This window comes from Cyprinus carpio, chromosome B7 (genome assembly GCF_018340385.1).
Source record: "Cyprinus carpio isolate SPL01 chromosome B7, ASM1834038v1, whole genome shotgun sequence".
NCBI classification, from domain to species: Eukaryota; Metazoa; Chordata; class Actinopteri; order Cypriniformes; family Cyprinidae; genus Cyprinus; species Cyprinus carpio.
Genome location: NC_056603.1, coordinates 15,794,311 through 15,817,136, shown reverse-complemented (window position 1 = coordinate 15,817,136; position 22,826 = coordinate 15,794,311). Strand labels below are relative to the sequence as shown.

The 22,826-nt window shown below is 37.7% G+C and overlaps 1 protein-coding gene across 1 annotated transcript in view; it reads right to left on the bottom strand.

Annotated features, from left to right (window-relative positions):
• Positions 1–22,826, bottom strand: part of plekha7b (pleckstrin homology domain containing, family A member 7b) — an 88,618-nt gene that overhangs the window by 1,682 nt on the left and 64,110 nt on the right. The window contains exons 11-29 of the mRNA XM_042727513.1: positions 21,556–21,996; positions 20,274–20,808; positions 18,437–18,520; positions 18,055–18,180; positions 15,214–15,267; positions 13,813–13,881; positions 12,908–12,988; positions 11,741–11,890; positions 11,483–11,584; positions 10,288–10,453; positions 10,003–10,166; positions 9,723–9,914; positions 9,541–9,631; positions 8,778–8,869; positions 7,392–7,610; positions 5,422–5,604; positions 4,895–5,029; positions 4,480–4,621; positions 1,236–1,393 (exon numbers count right to left, since the gene is read on the bottom strand). Coding sequence (XP_042583447.1) covers positions 1,251–1,393; positions 4,480–4,621; positions 4,895–5,029; positions 5,422–5,604; positions 7,392–7,610; positions 8,778–8,869; positions 9,541–9,631; positions 9,723–9,914; positions 10,003–10,166; positions 10,288–10,453; positions 11,483–11,584; positions 11,741–11,890; positions 12,908–12,988; positions 13,813–13,881; positions 15,214–15,267; positions 18,055–18,180; positions 18,437–18,520; positions 20,274–20,808; positions 21,556–21,996 — 3,169 coding nt within the window. The 3' untranslated portion in view covers positions 1,236–1,250. The remainder of the gene's footprint in view (positions 1–1,235; positions 1,394–4,479; positions 4,622–4,894; positions 5,030–5,421; positions 5,605–7,391; positions 7,611–8,777; positions 8,870–9,540; positions 9,632–9,722; positions 9,915–10,002; positions 10,167–10,287; positions 10,454–11,482; positions 11,585–11,740; positions 11,891–12,907; positions 12,989–13,812; positions 13,882–15,213; positions 15,268–18,054; positions 18,181–18,436; positions 18,521–20,273; positions 20,809–21,555; positions 21,997–22,826) is intronic.

Below are 22,826 nucleotides of genomic sequence, written 5' to 3'. Positions count from 1 at the left end.
GTTATGCACTGATTTAAATCTTTCGTATAGTATTACGGAGTGTAATCACGTCACTGTCCAACAGAGTACGGTACAAACAATGGCAGAAGATCTTTAAAATATATATATTTTCTTTTTTACCTCAATGGGTCAAATTAAATATTGTTGTTAATGAGGTGTTTCATTTTCTATTCAATTGCATTTTTTGTGATATTTGGCACATGTCTGAATATAGTTTAAAACACTAATGATTTTGTTATTTTCTAGCAAGAATGTATTTTTCTTTGTTTTATATTAGTATTCCTATTCACACATATATACAGTAATGTACTGTCACTCAGTAGGAGATCTATAGTTCTATTTATTTAGGTAGTTATTTTTCAGTATATTTTTTTTTTCCTGGGACATCAAAATAACAATACTATAGTCTAAAATCATAACCAGGATCAAGACTTCTAAGGTCAAACTAGCTAACTTTTCATACTGAGTTTATTTACATGTTAGATAATGATTAGCAATCTAAAAATCATGACAAACTAAAAAAAAAAAAAATGTGCCTTTAAGACCTATTGGGGCCCAAAAGTGTACCGTATTTGTGGACAGTGCCTCATATACTCCACATAATAGCTCATAATTAGCATGTGTCAAATATGAAATCATGGCAGTTCATTAATTTGGGGCATGCTGAGAAGCAGAACACACAATGCAGCTGCAGGTCATGCTCTTTTTAATGAACTGCACTTAAATAGCTTTGGAGAGATGCACACACATATAAAGTGTCCAAAGACGAAGGGCCATGTTTTTCCTTTTTTCCCCACAAAACCCTGACAGTCATTCTGCTGTTTACTGTATTTTAGTGAGTCACAGACATCAAAACACTAAAGCTCTTTACAGATTACAGATGGCAAAGCAAGTGGTGTTTGGCAACACAACAGCATGTGCTGCCTTAGCGATGCCCTGAGTCTTTGTTAATTACAAACAACTCACAAAAGACAGCATTTGTTTATGGCTTTTTAGGCTTATCGGCACACAAAAAGCCAATTTGCACACAATTCACACACCTCTCCATCTCCAGATGTGGAGGCAGTTGTTAAAGGGGGGCCAATCTACACTACTCATGAAGTTACTAAATACTACAGCACAAGCCCTGATGAAGCACAATCATGCAGCATGCAGACAGAAAAGGTGCCAAAACACACAGGGAACAATTAGCAAAAGCGAATTTGCGTGCTAAACGATTAGCAGTTAGTTCTTACTTTGTTTTTCTCTGATTAGACAAAGGTGTAGTGAAATCCATTGCTCAGGGGAGGGGGAGCAGACTGAGCCGTAGAGACGGCAACAGGAGCGGGGGGAGGAAGAGGAGGAGGTGGTGGAGGTTGAGGGAGTGAGGTGGGACTGTTAACCGGCGGTGAGGCTGAAGCAGAAACAGGAACAGGGGAGTGTAGTAACACACGGGGAGCTAGTGACAAAGTTACAGTAATTGCTACTACTACACACAACAAAGTGCTATTTGTGAGTACATAACTACAAGAGCGATCTGAGGACATCAAGGTAGTCAAACTTAGAGGGATATTTATCAAAAGAAATAAAAAATTGGGTCCCACTTTATATTAGGTGACCTTAACTACTACATACTTGCATAAAAAAATAAGTACAATGTACTTACTGTGTTTGTATTGTATTGCAAAACACTTGCTGCTATTGAGGAGGGATGGGGTAAGATTAGGGACAGGTTTGGTGGTAAGGGAAGATTTAAGGGTGGGATAAGGTGTAAGGGATGGGTCAACAGTGTAACTATAAATGTAATTACAGAAATGAATTACAGATATAATTACATGCAGGTATTTTTTTTTTAATATAAGTAAATGTAAAAACATGTATGTACACAATAAGTTAATTGTACCAATTTTAAATGTAAGTACATAGTTAAGGCCACTAAATTTAAAGTGGAACCAAAAATTCTTTCATCATTCATCACCTTCATGCCATTCCAAAACCATGATTAATAATAAGAAGAAATATTTCTTGAGCACATGGAGGCCTGAAGAAATACCATCACAGAAATACATTTTAAAATATAATAAAATAGAAAACAGTTACTTTAAATTGTAATAATATTTCACATTATTAGTTTACTGTGTTTCTAATCAAGTAAGTATAGTCTTACTAAGAAAAACAGATGTCAAATCTCGCCAAGCCCAGTCTTTCGAACAGTGACTTATTTTCAGTGAATCAGAAGATCCAGTTCACAAAACTGGTTTGAATATGAATGCTAGGACTCTCAAGTTCAGCTCACTGACTCAGTGATCCAGTAGCAGTGGTTAACAGCTCACTGAATGAGATTATTCTCAGCTAATAATGACTTTGGTCTGCTCTTCGTTTGACTTCAGAAAGGCTGCGTTTACACTTGGCATTAAAGGGATACTCCACCCCAAAATTTAAATTTGGTCATTAATCACTTACCCCCATCTCGTTCCAAACCCGTAAAAGCTCTGTTCGTCTTCGGAACACAATTTAAGATATTTTGGATGAAAACCTGGAGGCTTGAGAATGTCCCATAGACTGCCGAGTAAATAACAGTGTCAAGGTCCATAAAAGGCATGAAAGTCGTCGTCAGAATACTCCATCTGCTATCAGACGTGCAATCTGGGTTATATGAAGCGATGGGAAACACTTTTTGTAAGCGAAGAAAACAAAAATAACGACTTTATTCAAGAATTCCTTTGTCTCCAGGTTTTCATCCAAAATATATAAAATTGTGTTCCGAAGATGAATGGAGCTTTTACGGGTTTGGAACGACATGGGGATAAGTGATTAATGACAAAATTTTCATTTTGGGGTGGAGTATCCCTTTAACATGCGATCTGTATCCGCATGTTGTCCACATACACATTGAAAAGACAAGTGTAAACGCGCTTCTGATTGGAATGTAATCCAATCAGCGTGTCCTGGTCCAGAGATAGTCGAGGACGCATTGTGATCGGAACTCAGTGTAATTAGGAATATAGCACACAAGTCACATATACCACCTTGATGGTGCTTTTGCATACTTTTTGAAGATTGAAATCCTCTGTGCCAATAGGCACTATGTCCTCCTTTTTTTCTTTGTTAGAAATAAAGTCACATGGGTTTGGAACGATCTGAGGGTGAGGAGTACATTTTCACTTCTGGGCAACTATTCCTTTAACCAAGGTGGTCTACCAGCTTTAACCAGGATGTCCTTGGCTCCTCCAGCTGGTAGTCCACCTAAACCAGTTTGGACCGGTTGGTATCAATTTTAGCTACATCTGGCCTTTTCTACCATTTGTATTCATAGAACAGACAAGACAGGGTTAGTGGAACCAGGCAGTGTCTCAAGCCAACGCGCATTGCCCGCATGAACACCACAATTCGATATGTTAAGAAAATGTGCTTACATGCCACAGCTCTGACTATTTTAGATGATTTCTGTCTGCACTCATAAACTCAAAATAAATGCTCAAAGTGGTGCTGACCTGCCTTCACAGATGAGATCCCTCAAATAAGGTATTCTGGCATGTCCTCCAATGGAAACACTGTGATAATTGTTGACTATGCCAGCCTCACACATTATGATCCATCACATCAGGACGAATTGACTGTAAATCTGTGTGACTAAGAGAGACACGTTGCACCCTGTCTGAAGGTTAGACCTGGCAGAGTGAGTGAGGCCTCTGCAAGAAGTAAAGATGAAACGATGGTGTGCTTTTATGCCAGTTCAGAAAGATGTTCAAAGTGCTGCCACGGGATGCAGAGTGAACAAGCCCCAGTGCATATTCAACTGGGTCATTGATCGGCTCTGAAAAAAAAAATGGCCTCATCAAGAGATTCCTCCCAGCCTGAAAGATCCGACATGTCTCCCAATTAGCAAGCATCTTTACTCGTCAGATCTGCGCTAATAAGGAATAATGTTCAGTTATTAACGTTGTGGCTGATAGGCTTGGTTTTGCTCTTTCTTCTTCCTCATCACGCCTCCAATGCCGATGTTTTGAAACAGGGTGGACTGTTTCTCTCAATGTTCACAGTTAATCAGTAGTTGTCAGTGTGATTATTTAGGAACTTTTATCGATACTGTCAGATTTGCATTACAAATAACAATCTCTGAAGTGTTTTCTTCACATTTACCTTGATCTTTTCAGAGTATCTGAACTTGTCAAGGTGTACTGCAGAGCATATCTGAAATTAATCTATTCAAATAGAGCTCTGGCAGTCATACAGGTGTGAACTGTTGATTGTATTTTATTATGGGACTCTCTTTCAGCGTCCTTAGCCCTAACATGCATTGTGCACACTGAACTCTCTGTCCTTGCTATTGCTATTTAAAATGTTTTGTGCTTTTTACAATAAGTTTTGTAAAACCCAGTATATGCTTCCATAGAAAATGGAGTGTATTAACAAGATCATTTCAGGTATCAGTAATAATAATCAGTAAGAATTTAAGGAATCAGTTCAGGTTAGTAGTAATGGTGCTGGTTAGTTTACCTGCCACTTGTTTGCTCTTGAGCGAGGCCTCTGATGCTAAGGCATAGGACATGGTGATGATTCTCTCTTGCTCCTGGAGAGCCGAGTCTATGCCCGGCAGCACCGGCTTGTCTACTGCTGCAGGAGGAGGCATATTCTGGACTTATATGCACACAAGAAACAAGTACATTAGAGTAAACTCTCAGAGAAAAGTGTAACAAATGTTAAAAATAAATTACATTTTAAGTGATATTTAAATATAAAACTTTGTATAAATTGTAATAACAACATTTCACAATATCGTTTTTAGTATTCTGATCAAATAATTATACTTACAAACCCCAAACTTCTGAATGGTAGTATATATAATGGCAAGAAAACATCTATAAAGATGAAAATAAGAGCAGCTGGGTTAAATGAGACTGATCTGCCAGTACCTAGACTTAGCCAGGATGCTCTTGATTCGTTCCACTTTACGATGTCTGGCCTCCATTTCCTGAGGGCTGAGGGGCTCCTCTGGATCCATGTCCACATAGCGCTCAGGGATGGCCACCTTTTGTGGCTTTGCCAGCTATACAGTCATTGAGACCAAACACACACCATCAAATCACTTAATTCTGAAATCTAACATCCAGTCATTTAAGTTGAACATTTTCTATATTTTGATAATTTTTTGTTCTCTTGAAATAAAAAGCCTAGATTTTATATAATATGAAATGAACTCAGGATAGTTCAACCACAAATGAAAATTCTGTCTGGATTTACTTTCTCTCATGTGAAAGAAAAGGTGAATTTAGGGAGTGTTTTAAGTACTGTCTCACTCAACATGAACATTTACTGCATCTTTCTCTATAAAGCAAAAGCACATAGTGACTGAGGCTTTTGTTCCACACAACAAGGAAATTATATCAAAATCTTTTTCTTTTTTTTTTGGTGAACTATCCCTTTAAGCAGTGGGGTTACCTCTTTGCTGAGGTCCAGCTGGTAGTCCAGAGGCTCCAGATCTAGCTCTCTCATGGGTGTGCTGCTCAGGGTGAACCATTCGTCTGAGTGAGAGCGCTGTCTCTCTTTGTGCTCGACTGGTCTCCCTTCACCCTGCACGGCCCGCTCCAGAAGCTGCAAATCAAAGTCCTGCTCTCTCCTCCACTGAAGGCACACAAACACACAGAGCCCTGAGACGGCTGATCTAGACCTCACATACATCCAACTCGGGACATGAAAATGTAATATTTTGGTTCTGAAATGGTCTTCACCTGATTTACAGGCCAGGTTAAGCATAGAATAACATTTCCAGTTACACTGGGACAGATGTGACTGAGTATTAAAGCCAAAATGACCTCTGTGCTCCACATATCAGCTTACATCCAACATTCTTTCTTTACATGAAATAAAAAGTTTAAAGAGAACAGCCCTGCACATAAACAACACACAAAACTGGGTTAAACTGCAACCTTGAGCTTAATGGTATATTGTCCCAGTGCGCTCCTGTACCTCTGTACCATGTACAAGTGATTGGACTGATTGTGCGTGAAGTGTCTCATGTTCAAGCTCTCAAACCGTAGCTTACAGCACTCCTGCAAACCAAGAAAGATGCAATAAAATGCTCCATCTGTGACTTCATTTACATGCTTCATTCCCAGGCTTTATTGTGCTTACTGAAAAGAAAATAAACCAGTGTGTCGTGAAATAAACTGTGGTTTCACATTCACAGTAGAAAGAAAAAGAACAATTGCCTTCTTGTACTTTTTTTTACTAGCAAAGTGTTTATTTTCTTATGTGCAAAAATCTACATAAAAGATAAAGAAAGCAGAGCTGTGCAATTGATTTTCTTTTTGCAAATTGTGCTACAATCTGCTGTTATGCTATTATGAACATACAAGTGATTAAAGAAAAACATGCTCAGTAAGTAGTACAAATATAAACATATAAGTCATTCATAGATTACCCAGGCCATTCATTGTGCACACATTCAATACATTTTGGTAAAACAAGGTGTAAAATTATAAAAGTATTTATTTAAAAAAAGCCTGATAAGCTAAACCAAGTTATAAAATCATGTTTTGTAGAATGACAGTTAAATTGGTAAATAAAAAACATAAAATGATCATGTCATTTATTCTGTGCACTCAAATCAGACTCAAATTGCAGGGGAAAAATGATTTTGCAGGTTTTGTAAGACTTATTATTAGAAAGCTGGATGTGAAAAGTGAAACTGGGTGAAATTAGTGTAAACCAAAAATATAAATGAGTGAGGTAAACACAATAAAGTCTGGTTTCACACTTCAGTTATGCTATAATTATTGCGGTTGAGTGATGAACAGCTAAAAGGTTTGAGAGCTTGTGCTAGAAATTTAGTTTAGTTTATGAGCCCACTAATACAGCAGACCCCATTTCCCACAACTTAGAGCATTAGGTTATTGTTATAGAGGTGTTAAAAGAGCAGTTTGATGTTAGTGTTGGCTTTTCCCTATTCAAAGAGCCCCAAGTAAAAGCACACTACTTTGATTCACTATCCCAGATGAACATGGGAGCCATGTCCCAAGGTTAAAATTAAACACTAATACAAGTCATTAGAACATTTTGAAACTACATTAAGAGTATGAATCAGTTGCATATCAACTTTCCTCATTTATCTTCTAAACAGATCAGTCCATGTCTTTCATTGGCAAATAGCATAACTCCCATCTGTACCTATTCTTTAGCCCATCAATGTGGCCCAGCAACATATAATAAAATCTCTCCCATCTCCTTCTGCAACACCTCCCACATACCCACTTACCTGCGGCAGACACTACTTCACTAAAATGCTGATCATGTTAACGCCAAATCTTACAGTTCTCCATCAAAACAGTGTAAATAGTTGAATGTGCATTTATGTCAAGGCGATAGACAGTTCTCTCTGGAGGATAATGTGTCATTGTGCTCTAACGTACTGATCCCAGGTCTGCAGACACGGTTCTGGATGTGGAGGAGGAGGAAGCACGAGATGAGGATGCCTGCCGCTCGCCCTGGCTGAGTGTTCTCTTGCGCTCCCGTACGAGAGCCTTTTGGTGACGCTTCATCCTCTCCAGCTGCTCTTCAGCGCTCATGCGTCCACGCTGCTGCACGGGCTCCCCAGAGTACAGCCGCTCCAAGGCACTCTTTGGTCTCTCCTAAGAGACACCAGTGGATGTGTTAATAATGCTGAAACAAACCGCACCAAAGAACAGTGCGGAGAGAGAAAAATCAAAGAGAGAAATGTGAACAATTTGCAAAAGTGAGGAAAGGGAATGAAAAAGAAAAGGGGAAAAAAGAGAGACACAACCACCTACGACCCAACCAATATTCACTAGATGTCTGTCTATGCCTTTATTATATTTTTGCTGTTCACGTACAGTTTTTGCATGTAGTATTGCAATGTACTGTATTTATTGTTTTTTAATGTTAATTACACTTCCATTCAAAAGTTTAGAGTGAGTATTCAACTTTTGTTGAAAAAGAAATCTGAATTAATCTGAAGCTGAATAAAGTTCTATTTCAAATGAACGCTGTTCTTTTAAACTTTCGATTTATTAAAGAATGCTGAAAAAATATATACAGTTTTCTCAAACTGTTTTCAACATTGATAATAATTAAGCACCAAATCATTATATTAGAATGATTTAATATACATTAATTCATTCTAATGATCATTTTCAAAAATCATGTTTTTTTTTTATTTTGCATTCTCAATCAAACTGCAGTTGGGTAATTTTGATTAGGTTTAAAAATAACAAAAAATACAGCTAACTAACACAATAAAAACATGATTTTTGAAAATATAAAAAGAGTTATCTGTTTTTGCAAATAAACTCTTTATATATATATGTCTATTTTAATAACTGTATGTTTTATAGCTATATATATATATCTATATATATATATATATTATGTAATTCAACTTTTTTTTGTATGAAGTGTGTTGTTATTAATGAGTGTAAAACAGTCAGTCAGAAAGAGAGAGGCAGAAGGAGAAAATAAAGTATCAGAAACAGAGGAGTTCATTTCGAAGCTCTGCTGTGCTCATTTCTGTTAACATTTTCTGCATGAATCCATCAGGGTGGGAGACACACACTGTGTTCACAGTCTGCATGGCAACACTACCGCAGTAATTCATTCGCAAAGTACAGTCTGGCCCAAGCCCACACTGGCTGCTTTTATTTCATGTGCTCAGCGGTTTGTACTCCTGCTGCATCTAATCAACCCGCTGTTTGTCAGCTCTGCCAAAGCAAACTATGACGGACACTTTATGTCCCCCTGCCTCTCAACAGACACTTTCAGGACTTTTTTTGGCTTCCAACCTTCAAGCTTGTGGTGGTGAGTCCTCTTCTGAGGGTGACAAACGATGAAATGTTTGATGACTGGTTCAGTCTTGAAGATGAGCCTGTCAAACCTAACAGAAGTTGAACTGGATTAGACAAATCTCATAGGTTTCTCAGGAAATCCTTTCTAAAATTCAGAGCTGGGAGTTCGTACTTTCAAACTACATGGTTAATTGTCAACTGTTGCCCACTGAGCAGCCTGATGTCACGTTCACACTTGGTACACTTGCTTAATTGGGTGTTTCTTCAACTACAGTATGGTCACTTTTGGCCATGTGGACTCAAACTTTTGAACAGCAGTGCATTAAGCCAAAATTCTGTCATAAACGTTTTAACCACAGCATCATTTCCTTCTCAAATTATGTACAGTGTTGTGTTAAAAAGCATTCTGTGATGAAAATGATAGTTGTGGAAATAAGAAATTTGCACCATTTTTGGCTCCTTTGTAATGTTAAGGCTAAATTCACTACTAGCTTCTTATATAGCGTAAACACACACAATTAAATATTATTTCAACATTCGCAGAATTTGTCAAAATTTCTGCTCCCATTGGGAATGGCGGAAATTGGGAAGCGCCTCCACAAGCTACAGTGTAAACAGACAATATAACTAGCGATTTAAGAGCAGGCTGTTTTCATGTCATCAATAAACTGTACTGTGGTTTACATGAACCAAACCTTGTATCCCCCTTTTCAAACGAGTGTTGTACACTAGTGTGTGACGTGTACGGGTCTCTGTGTACCTCTGTTTGGTAGAGTTTGGTAGCCACTATCACGGCTCAAGCCACCAACTACTAGCAGTTCAGGTTCACTCAGGAACGCTCGTATCTCAACCTAGGGTCCCAGGAAAATAGAACTCAGAAATATACTGACATTTTACCATATACACAGATGAAAACTGTCTGTATCACTGAGTGGCACAAACCTTATGGTCTCCATTAGGGTACTGTCCGGTCTCACGATCACGCTTCCGCTCATCAGACTGTCGTTTCAGGCCACGAACTGATGTGTGGCGGATGACGGAGGTCTCTTTGGGGAGAGGGGGCACAGCCGGGGGGTGTTCGTCTGGACTGTAGAGGTGAGGGAGAGGGGGTCTGGGTGGAGCGTCTTCTTCAGGCTGCATTGTGTAAACATGAAATGTCCATAAATACAGATAAATGGACTGAAGGAGAATCCTGATTACTTTGTTTCACTGACTCGCTCACCCATTTTGGCTTGTGCGCTGTACGTGAGAGCTGCAAGGGCTGCTGGGTAGACTGCAGCGGGCTGAGATGGGGGCTGGACTGAGCAGCTTTTAGTTCACCCATAGATGGGCTCGCAGAGAGAGAAGGCACTGCGGACAATGACGCTGAAGGCACGAGTTTCCTCTCTGGGTCATGCAAATATTCCACCCGTTGATATCATATGGGCAAAAAAAACACATGTATGATTATCAGTTGCATCTGTATGCAGTAAGCAGAGCTGCACGTGGTGCTGTTTGACCTCAGTACCTCGGTCTGTGTTCCAGTGCATGGGGGTGATGGCAGGCAGGGGCCCGCTCTCACCTGGATTCCGAACAGAGTCAATGGTCACTTTGTAGTTGGCTTTGCTGGAGCTCAGGCCTGCAAGCACGTCCTCGATCCGCCACAGCTCCTTCCTCAGCTGAGATTTCTCCTGCTTCAGTAGCACAGAATATAATTGTTTGTTTTAATTTAGAATGAAATAAAACAGATTAAAACAGGAAAAAAAACTGAATGAAAAAGTAAATATAAGAGACTGGAAAAGGAAGGAACAGAATACAAGTATGCATACTTTAGTATTTAAGTGAATGTAATGTATTTAGCCAAATAGGAAATAATTCTATAATTCTATAAAAATCGATATATTATTAGATACACAAATAAACACACAACTAAATTAAGTTAATCTTACTATAAACACTCCTACAATATGTAATATTATATATATATATATATATAAATGCAACATTATTTTTGGGAATACATACATTTTTCTTTATTACATTCAATATAAAATATAAAAAATGAGTGTCTGCCTTTCAGTATGTTAAAATACAATATAGTACATATTATAATATAATATAATATAGTAGAGAACAACCATTTCTTCAACAGAATCTAAAAGCTAAAATTTGGAGTAGAACAGAATAGAATAGAACAGAAGTACCTTCATACCACTGCGATAATTCTTAAAAAAATATGACAACCCTAAGGCTTGTCTTTGATTTTCTAAGAGGCAAATTTAGAGCTCAAAGGGGCACTGAAGAAAGGATAGGATTTTCTCTTATTTGTATTTTCAGAACAAGCCATAATTTATTGACTGTGTCTGTGTGTGCTCTCACACAAACACTTGAGAAATCAATAATCTTAGACACTGTATGCCTCGTTCTTACGGCTCTATCACGCTGATCAAAAACTGACATTAGATCTTCACTCCGGCTCCGAGAGCTCCATATCTCTTTCATCACTTTGTTCTTTCTCTATCAATTACCGGACTGAGAGGTGCATGCTGAATAGAAAAGGAGGCTGACACGGTTTAACATCTTCTGATACACTCTGCTGCACAAACAGTATTGATACTTTAGTTTGGAAGGACGCGTTAAAGAGATAAAAGCTGAAATACAATTTTGGTCTTGAGAAAAGAAAGACTGTGTTTCATTTTTCAACTTCTTTCTCTGGTTCTGACCTGAGAGAGAGCACTGTGTGTCATCTGGTCTTGAAGGGCTGACCGCAGTCTGTCCACATCTCTCTCCAATTGGCTGTACTCAGCCCAAGCGTTCTCCATCTCCTGTTTAACACAGAACAAGCCTCAATGAGCAAGTGCAATTAGCTCATATTAGTATTGCACTGACATTCATTTTTGGCTTAATGTGATATTAGTATTTCATGGACGTTCTTGAGTCTTCTGCGAGTGTATTAACACAGGTACATTATGTGTCCTCACCGTGGACACCTGTGAGATGTCCGCCCTGATGTGGACCACGTCCTCCCGTAACAGCTTCTGTTGATAGGCAATCTTCTCTGCATGGGCGGGCTGATCCTGGTACTGCTCCATCTGCTGATGGGAAACATCCAGAACTGACTCGAGCTTGTCCTAGATTTGAGTGAGAAATAGAAGATGATGCAGATCAAGAAGTTAGAAAAAGAACTAGGGCTAGGGACCAAGACATCAGGTTGGACATTAAGGCTGCACAATTGTTCAATTCTGAAAACAGCATTCCACTGAGGTCAAAATTTTGCTTTATGTAGCAACATCTAAATTACATATTGGTTAAAATTGGTTATATTCAAGTCAAAATTGTGGTGAAATCAATCCGACTATATTAGGTTACATATATTAGGTAATTTTAAAGTTTTGATAAACTAGAAATAGATCTTCAAGTGACTGACATGACAAACCACAATGTATCCATTATAATCAACAAGGCATAGACACAGAATAAATCATATTTTTATTGTGCAGTGCAACATTTTTGGGATATTCAAAAGTTTAGGGTCTGTAAGATTTTTTTATGTTTTTGAAAGAAGTCTCTTATTAGTCTCACCAACAATAAATCAGTAATATTGAAAAAATTAGATTACCATTTACAATTACTTTTCTTTTTTCATATATTTTTAACTTTTATTGGCAAAGCTGGAATTCAGCAGCCATTGTTTTAATGGAAATTGTGATGCACTTTTAACAGGATTCTTTAATGCGTTATAATTATTCATAATATGCGTTGTAATGCATTACATATTGTCGTAAAAATTTATAGAGTAACAATGAATTCATAAGTGTTATAATGTATTAACTGTGGTTACAATTATTCATGAGATTGTACAATGCATTATAAGGTGCATTACAAGGCATAAAACTACATTTATAATGGATTATACATAAAAGCTTTAAGTGTTTCCAATAAAAGTAATACAAAATAATTAAAATATAAATCTTACTGGCTCCAAGCTTTTAAATGGTAGTGTATACAGCTTAACTGATATAAAATTACAGTTATGATGAATCGGGTAGTCCTGCTGAAAACTAAACAACTTTTAACCATTCAGTTGACACGCAATTCAATATCCTCAAAGCCTGATTTAGAATACTGAATTTAGATGGGGGGGGCACCTTATCTTCTTTGAGTGTGCGTATCCTGGCCTCCAGCTCTTGTAGGATCTTGTCTTGCTCGCATAACCTACTAAGCTTTACCTGGAGAGACAATCACAAGCAGCAATAAAACACGGTCACCAAACAGAGGCCACGACTGAACTGAATCCATTAACACATACAAACATATCAAACAGAGGGCCGACGGAATACATTCTTCCGCTATTCCATATTCAACATTTCCCACTATTGAAGATATCCATTAGCATAAACTCCATGCACCCAAGACAATTCTGGTGTCATTATTTGCAGAAACAAACAGCATTTTCTCAGCGAAAAATGGGTTAGGGTACGTGTGCGTGTGCGGCAGAAGTGCCTTGTTTACAGTCTTCTTCACACTGCCTGTTTATTCTCTGCTGTTTATGGTTCCCGCCGATTAATTATTAAGCTGTTATTATTTTACAGCCATATATTGTTGTTTTAACAACATTAAATATTCATTACGCAGATAAATCCACCAACAAAATTCTTATAAATTGTTAAACTGAAACAATGTTAATGATGAAAAGCCAGGACTTCCAGATTATTTACCTCCAATCAAACGAAAAACAGTGAGAGCACTGGAATACAAAAATCAAACTGAAAAATTTACAAGCCCAAAGTATAAAACTCCCATTGCATGTATTTTTCTCTTTAAATTGAGCATTGAATATAAAAAGCCCTCGTCAATAATTTCAATTTCTTCTTTACACCGAGAGAGAGCTTGCTTCTCCCCACAGCGTGTACCAGCGCCTCACTCCAATGCCTGTGTTTACTTGCACAAATTCAGGCTTGACTAACAGCTTTCTGTGCAAAGCCAACAGAGAGATCGAGAGGGGAGACAAGGCTCAGAAAATGGGCTTTAATAAACAGAGAACAGAACTTACATCTATGTCACTTTCAGCTATTTTAACCGGCCGAGGTGGTCCATCTTTAAGCGAGTCACGTCCAGTTACCTGTTGACGAAATGCAAAAGCTCATACACTTTCAAAGACATTAGCATCAACATCAAGACTAAGAAGCTGTACGGTTGCATCGATCAAGCAACCATCAACACTGCACAGCCTATTGACAAAGGGTTGTTGAAATCATATAAACAAACTCATAATATCTCGAGATGAACAAAACAACAACAACAAAACACACCAACACTCATTTTGGAAGCTCTGCGATGTGTTTATGTGCAAACAGCAACTGGGGTATTTGGTGAGAGCCGCAATGATCCACCCAATGCGCTGCTCTTGATTTGGCAAGGTATCAATACTTTTCATCAGTGGTGAACTTGACATGAACCATGTGGGAGTGAAGCCTACGACAAGCTGCAACCCACTGAAAGACTATCATTTAGTGATAAACAGGGGTTGGCTAAAGGATACTTTATAAGTAAGAGCAGCTGTCTGTAAACGTTCACTCATTAACAGAAAACCTCAGACTCTAGGGTAATTCCTTGATGCCTAATGCCTTCATGGAAATAATTAGCACAGCCTTTACATAATGTTCACAATTAGAGTGCAATTGCTATAACAATCCCTCATCAGTGCAGTATTGATATTTTACCTAAAGAACAACCCTGGGTGTCCTTGAAAAAAAAATGAAGCTGTCAAAGTAGCACATGCGCATAGGAATGACTCTGCAGAGCAATGATAACGGTCCAGCGGCTTTACATCACTACAGCAGGTGAAGGCATGAAATGGTCACATTTGGTTATGCACACCATCCTTACATTCAGACAGAACGCACTGTGTACCGAATAGATGAGAGGTTCAATACTTTTCATCTGTTTGAAATGAAGATAAAAGGGTTTTTGTGAACTGTGGGTATAAATTGAGGCAATGCATACATTTGAATTCTGAATTAATAATTAAAGCAGGTAATGCGCTCCATATCAAACAGGATCGGAAAAGTCGGTGAACATAAAAAGTTTGTGACAAAAGTGGAGAAACTCTATATAAGAGCTCTAAAGGCCACTGATGCCACTGGACATAAGAAAAACTACTTCTAGCAAATCAAAGAAAGAAATCTGCAAAGAATTTTACTGCTAAACTGCAGCATCAAATCAGACTTTTAGCAGTAAAAGCTTAAAATCACATAATTCTCTCTGTGAATATTGACTGATGTATTTAATCATCGATTTCAAAATTAACTCTACACATCCTTCAGGGTTAGAGAGCAGAGCAGCTGTTATAGAGAATAAAAAGAGGGGGAAAATCAGGAAGAATTTATGCCTTGAGGAGAGAGGGAGAAGATGAGAGGAGGAGGCAGGTGAAGGCAGATCCACTAGAGCCCACCTTCAGGTCTAGATACTCCAGGTCCTTCTTCAGCTGGATGTAAGTGTCATCTGCCTTTAAATGGGAAATGAAGAAACAGGTCACATGACACATGGTTGAGAGTACTATGTGCAAGACTAAGACTGATTTTCATGCACACTGTAAATTCAAATGCTGGTACATTACACATTGTGCAAGTGCATGTTATCACGATGGTTATTTAGGAAAATACACTACTTTTCCAAAGTTTATGGTATTTTTTTACTTTAGAAATTAATACTATTTTTAGCATACAATGTAACATCATTTAACAAAGATGTATTAAAGGGGTTGTTGACTGTTTTTTTTTTCTAGGCTTGATTGTGTTTATGGGGTGCAGTTTAACATGTGTTCATGCTTTGTTTTTTTAAAAACACATTATTTTTCACATAATTTACCTTTATTCCACACCGATCTGTACCTTCTCTGACAAACACCTTGATTATTTCCTATTATCATGAAGCCCCTCCCTCAGAAATACGCAATGGGCTGAGATTGGTCAGCTGGCTCAGTGTGTTGTGATTCGCTCAGAATGTGCAACAGTGGTATTGTAAACAATGGCGTCCTCTATATTGCTTATCAATTTAAGCCCGATTGAGATGCAGAGAATATTAATGAAGAGCATCGCACAGAGAGGATCGCAAGCACGGCTCTTAATGGTATGTTTGTTTGTTGTTGTCTCATACTTTTAGAATCACTGTTATTCGTAAATGCTACTGCTTCTGTTAGCTTTTAATATACGGTTTTATTCTGATTAAAGCTTTAATACAGCACAGCAACCGTATGCGCGTCCATGTATAACGATTCTCATTGCGATGTGAAAATAAGTGTATAAATGGAACAGTTTGTTGGAGCTGATCTGACAATCTCAATGAGAGAGAGAGAGAGAGAGAGAGAGAGAGAGAGATGCAGAGCAGCCCGATGCAAGGAACAGGATTGAGAACCTCTGCTTTAGAACATTGGTTTTGAAACTTGTGAATCCATTAGAATCGTTAGAAGATAGAATCGCGATTCATATATGAACAGATTTCTACGTACACTCCTAGTTTTCTCTTCCTCTTCTCTAAAGCAGCACAACATTGCACGCCCCCTTTGTTGCGTGTTCCCGTGGGCGGGGTTTATCTGGGTTTGTGATGTAACGGACCCGGGAAGAAGCTCGTTGTAGTCCCTTACCAGCCGTTTTTGTAGGCATTAAACCGCCAGAATTTTAAAAGACGATGTCTCCGTTTGCATTGAACTTTCGGCACTGCAACTTTGCAGATATTGTTTATGCTCAAACAACAACATTACACAATAACTAAAGCTAAAAAGTGAAATCGCAATCAACCACCCCTTTAAATTGATCCAAACTAAAAATAAAGTCACAGATCGGATGATTTTTTGGATAAGCAAATATATATATACATATACATATATATATATACATACATATATATATATATATATACATATATATATATATATATATATATATATATATATATATATATATATATACACATTAGTGCTGTCAAACGATTAATCGCATCTGAAATTGAAGTTTTTGTTTACATAATATGTGTGTGTATTGTGTATATAAAAATACATACACACATAGCATATATTTAGATTCATATTATTTATATCATATACAAATATATTTCATATTATAAACTTAACATTTTCTTAAATATATACATGCATGTGTGTGTATATTTACATATACATAATAAATATTAGTACACAGTACACACATATTATGTAAGCAAAAACTTTTATTTTGGATGCGATTAATTGTAATTAATCATTTTCATATTTCATATCATATTTATTAATGATAATAATCATATTTATTATATATATATATATATATATATATATATATATATATATATATATATATATATATATATATATATATATATATGTGTGTGTGTGTGTATAATAATATATGCGCTATCTGAAACACATCTCTATGCTTGTGCGCACTTTGGGTGTGTGCGAGAACAGCACGTGAGTAACAAATTGAGTTTTCTTCTTCTTGTACATACGTATCACAGATCAACTGCAATCTGTGTAACCCCTAATAAATATATGACAGACCAGAGCAATCTTTCATTTACTAATTGAACATTTAATTTATATGAAATCATCAAATTGATACTCCATAGCAATCGTATACAATGAAAATACAGAATAAGTATAACAATAATTAATGCACAATAAATAACAATGTGTCGTATCTGTACACATTTTTTCCCAGAACAATCTTGCGACCCGATAGCAACTCTTCCACAGCCCGGTACTGGGTCGCGACCCGGTTGTTGGGGACCTCTGCTGTAACTTATGTGCTGACAGATCTAGAGAGTGTTCTATCAATTTTTTACACTAATTCTTGTGTACTTTCCTGACATTTCATATCCAAAACTGCACACAAACAAGTAAACCAGTGATGTTGTTAATACGTTTTCAGTTCATAGAAACAATCAATCATGTGAATGCAGGCAAGTCAACAAGCAACATGCTGTTATCTGATGAGCAATCTGACGATCCAAAATACTAGAGAGGAAGAATCTACAAAAAAGTAAATGCAAAATGTGGAAGAAAACATCTTCAAAAACACAAAACAGACTGTTACATCAAATTGCGCAGTCCAAGCTATAACATTCTACTGCAGACTCCATGCTAACGGAAAGCTAACACCAAACCAACACAATCATAACTACAACCAACAGCGTACGATAGTAAGATGAGCACGTAATGGGAGTTAGGAAAGGAGGGCATGGTATGCTCAGATGGGAGGGGGGCTCAGGGTGGGTTGAGGGGGAAATGTGACCCTCTAACCTGCAAACTGGGGCCTAAGAGGCCGTTGTGCTGGTTCTGCAGGTGTGTGAATGTGTCGCTGCGCACGCTGGCCATCTTGGCCCGGTGTCTCCTGAGCTGGATGAGCAGCAGGGTCAACTCCTCCGGCTGCAGGACAGCGGGGAGATGGAAGAGAAAGCACTTCAGGAGGTTACCACCAGGGCGGCGCCAAGATGTTGTGAAATTTGGCCAATAGAAGTGGACTAAGGCGAACTGTAACTGCGTGTCTTTAATGACATAGCTCACTGTCTCAAAACTAGAAAGCAAACAGCTCCTTGTGGCCAAACTGTCATCTACCAAGCAGATCCCCTACATTTCCTAGATAGTTTATCTGAAAAAAATGTGCTCTCTATGGAAGTCTTACCGTTTTTCCATGCAGACTTGGTGCACTGACTGTGTGCGTGATGTATCCCATTGTTGGCATGGATCTCCTCTCTATTTGTGAGGTCTGTAAAGACACAAAAATATTAAAAATGGTGACGTTTACAATGAAAATCACAGTTCTATCACTATTAATCACAAATTCTCTCTTTTAGTTAATGGATACTGTACATTTTTAAAGTCAAGTATAAGTCAGTTTCAAAGTTTAGCACAAAACTAGGGCTCAGCAGAGCACATTTTACTCATTCATCTGTTTATTTAAGCTAAGCAACTGTGTGCTTGATTTCAAATGTGCCACAGGGCTTTGAGGGTTTGACAGTTTTGCTTAACATACAAAATTCTTCATCTAGGCCCATCATAGCACCTCAAAAGGACACAAACAACAAGAGATTTAATTAACTACACATAAATTATCTTTAACCTTCTTTCTTAAAATAACATTTGTTTGCTACCAGCAGAGTAGCACTGTTTCCAATGCGAATCCCACGGCACTGCATTTTTGCTGTATAATAGGTTTTTTATTTAAATACAAGATCAGAAGAAAGAGACCACTGCTGAGGAGGTTCACTGGGCGCTTTACTTAGCCTTTGGCGAATTTTATCAGCTAAAACCAGTCTAGTTATCATCCATAGAGATATGCTCCATGACAGCAGCCATGAAAACACACCCTACCAAACACACTAACTCAACAGCGCTATGAAACACACTCTAGTCTTTAAAATGCACAGATAGACATCTGCAGCTGGGTAGTCGATATCACAAGTCTAGCAGTGACAGCGAGTCCCGCTGTGTGATATATACAGTGCCTTGCGAAAGTATTCAAACCCCTTCATTTTTCTCAGGTTTTGTTATGTTGCAGCTTTATGTTAAATTGCTTTAAATTACTTTTTTTCCAAATCAATCTACACTCCATACAATGTACAATGTACTTATTTCATTTATATATATATATATATAAAAAATATGCAAAGTTGTGACAGTTCTGTTTTGCTTTGCCATTCTGGTGTATGGAGTGTAGAGTGATGCGGAAAAAAATAATATAAAGCAGTTTGACATAAGGGGTTTGAATACTTTCGCAAGGCACTGTGTATATATATATTTATATATATATATATATATATATGTTCCACATTCAAAAATACAGTAAAAACAGTAATATTATGAAGTAACATTACAATTTAAAATAACTTTTTTATAATTTAATTTAAATTATAATTTAAAATTTTTAATTTTAAATTCATTACTTTTTTTAATTAATGTAATGAAACAATAATTTCAGCATTTTCACTAGCAGACTTTTGTGGTATCACTGCGCATTGACTGAAGGTCTGTTTTTTTCTTTCTATCTGTTTTTTGACAGCTTCTGAGAATCTTTCTGTTGGAGGCATGTAATTAGTGAGTTCACACGAGTCCTGACGTATGCAGAGCAGAAATGGTAGTGACAGTATGTTAACTTGTAAAAGGCACAGAGGCTTCTATGACTGCTGTTGCGTGTGAATGTGGCACTGGGAGCGGCGCTCTCATGTGGGGGGTGTAGCTGGCAGATGCTACTATTTGTCACACACGCATCTTCAGCGACACACACAAACAAAAATGCTCTCTTTTAACACACCCTCTGCACCTGGGAATCAAGCCCTGAGTGAAGACTGTGTGAATCTTGTCACAAAGTCTGAATCAAAGCTTGAGTAAATGGAAACTCGGTTTTCCCATAACCCTTAACGCCTTTGGTAGTCAACACTTCTGTGGTCTGAACAAAGAGAAGAACTCACCACAACTAATTTGAAATTGTGAGATTATGTGAACTGCTCCACTTTCCCTACCTTTGAGATCTGGGAACATATTCCTCTGGGAGAACCCAAACTGGGAGTGTCCACGGTGGTGAAATCATCCAATGGGCGCACGGTCACCCTGTCTACGGGCGTATGGGGCCTGCGTGGGGACAAGGACTTGGAGGGGTGGCCGGGTGGGGGTATGTCACATGGTGATGGTGGCACAGATATGGATCGTGGCATTTCCAGAGTAACTCTGAAGGCAGACGTGTCCATGTAGTCAGGGCCGGTGTAGATTGGTGCAGTGGGGCTTCCATGGCGGAACTGTTGACGCTGCTGCCATTCGTACAGCTGCCACACCATGCCCTCTTTAGTGGCCATCCGCTCATCAGAGGACATACGAAAGTGACTAAGACGGTCGTGAGCATACTTGTAGTCACTAGGCAGGTTGCGGGGCACTGGTGGGGAACTGCCTCCGGAGTGGTGGCGAGTGGTCTTTGGCAACGACTGGTACGTCTCCATCATGACAGACTTAGGCTGGAGAGGTGGTGTCCGTCTGGGTAGGGTGTACTCAACAGTGGGATGGCTGTAAATTTGCAAAAATAAAAAGTTATTTTACTGTTAATATTCTGTCCTTCCCACTTTCAGTTACACAGTATTTACATAAAAACATTTAATTTTTTTATTCATGATTTTACACTGGCCTGAGCTGCAAATCTATTGTTATTATTATTATTAATCACCAACAACAATAATAGCTAATTTATTAACTATTATACAAATAATAATAATATTAATAATAAAAATACTAATTATTATTATTATACTAATAAAAAGATAAAAAGATATATATATACTTATAGAATATACACACACGCACACACACACACACACACACACACACACATATATATATATTTATAAATGATAATTATAATTTATTAATATATTACTGATATAAGTTTAAGTGGAAAAAACTTAAAGGTAAAATGCTAAAATCTGTTAAAATGCAGATATGTCCCATGGGCTTTTATTTTAAGTGCAATAGTCTAAATGTGATTACTGGATGGTTTTTACAAGAAAAAAAAAAAAAAAAAAACTTATAACCAGAATGCTGTTGCTACAACACAAAACATTCACTTTATTATTTAGTGTGTTTACATCATAACCACTAGTGGGAGCTCCTTCATAAAAAGAATCTATATGTGAACTGAATCCTACAATGGCTCGAGTTCCCAATGTTACATCATTTAATTAGAGTATTACATATAACCCTGTATGCTTTTCTAACATTTTTTTTTCCCTTTTCACAGCACAAACACACAAAACTGACCTTTTGGGGTCTCCTTTCTGCACCTTCACCCAGTGCTCGACCTGAGCCAGCGCAGTTTTCCTTTGCACCTTTTTCTCTGTGTCTGTACGGGGGACGAGACCCCTCTTATACACCATGTTCCCGTTCTGATCAGGGGGTATGCCCGAGGGGGGCAGCCCATTCCTGTGAGTGGGCACTGTGGAAGGTGGGCGAGAATGAGCACCTGATTGGGAAATCCCTTCCATCTCCAACTCTCCAGAGGAGATTTGAACAGGACCCTCCATCAATTCCTTGCTGTAAACATAGCAGTCCTCCCCATCTCGTTCTGGCCTCAGCTCTGCCACCTCCACATGCACTGCCTGCTGGAGGCCCTCAGCCTGGGAGGAGCTTTTGATGCTGCTGCTGAAATGGTTGGTCTGAGGGATTGCTTGCTGCTCAGATTTGAAGCTTCTTTCGGCTTCTCTGTGAAAGGAAAGAGAGTTATTTAATAGCAGAAAAATAGTTAATATTTGACCTTTAACATGAGATTTAACTTAAGACTTATTTCTGATGATGAATCAGTATTAGGAAACAAACAGGACAGAACTGAGTTTAGACTTTTGCATTAATTATACAGTAACTGACCTTGAACCGACTGTCTAGTTTTCAAAATCTACCCTAATAGCAATATGACATTTCAAACTTACATGGCATTCTTTCTTCTGTGGAAAATCAAAAGAAGAATTTAGCATAACATCTGAGCTGCTTTCTACTACACAATAAAAACATCAGAAAAGAAGTTTGTGTGACTCATGCACTTCTGAGTATACTGTATTATATATAAACTACTATTCAAGACATTAAGGTCTGTAAGATATTTGATGTTTTTGAAATAGTTATCTTACGCTCACTAAAGCAATGTAAAACCTTGTAAATGTAAAAATATTTAAAATAACTTTTTTTTATTTTAATATATTTGAAAGTGCTGTCAAATGATTAATGGCGACTAATCGTATCCAAAATAAAAGTTTGTTTACATAATATATGAATGTGTACCATGTATATTTATTATGTATATATAAATACAAACACTTGCATGTATATATTTTAAAAAATATGTTATGTTTATATATTAAATATATTTATATATAATATAATAACTCCAGTCTTCAGTGTCACACGATCATTAAAAAAATCATTCTAATATGCTGATTTGCTCAAGAAATATTTCTTAATCTCATCAATGGTGAAAACAGGTGCTGCTTAATTTTTTTTGTGGAAACCAATCTTTTTTTGAGCCCAAATGAAGACAG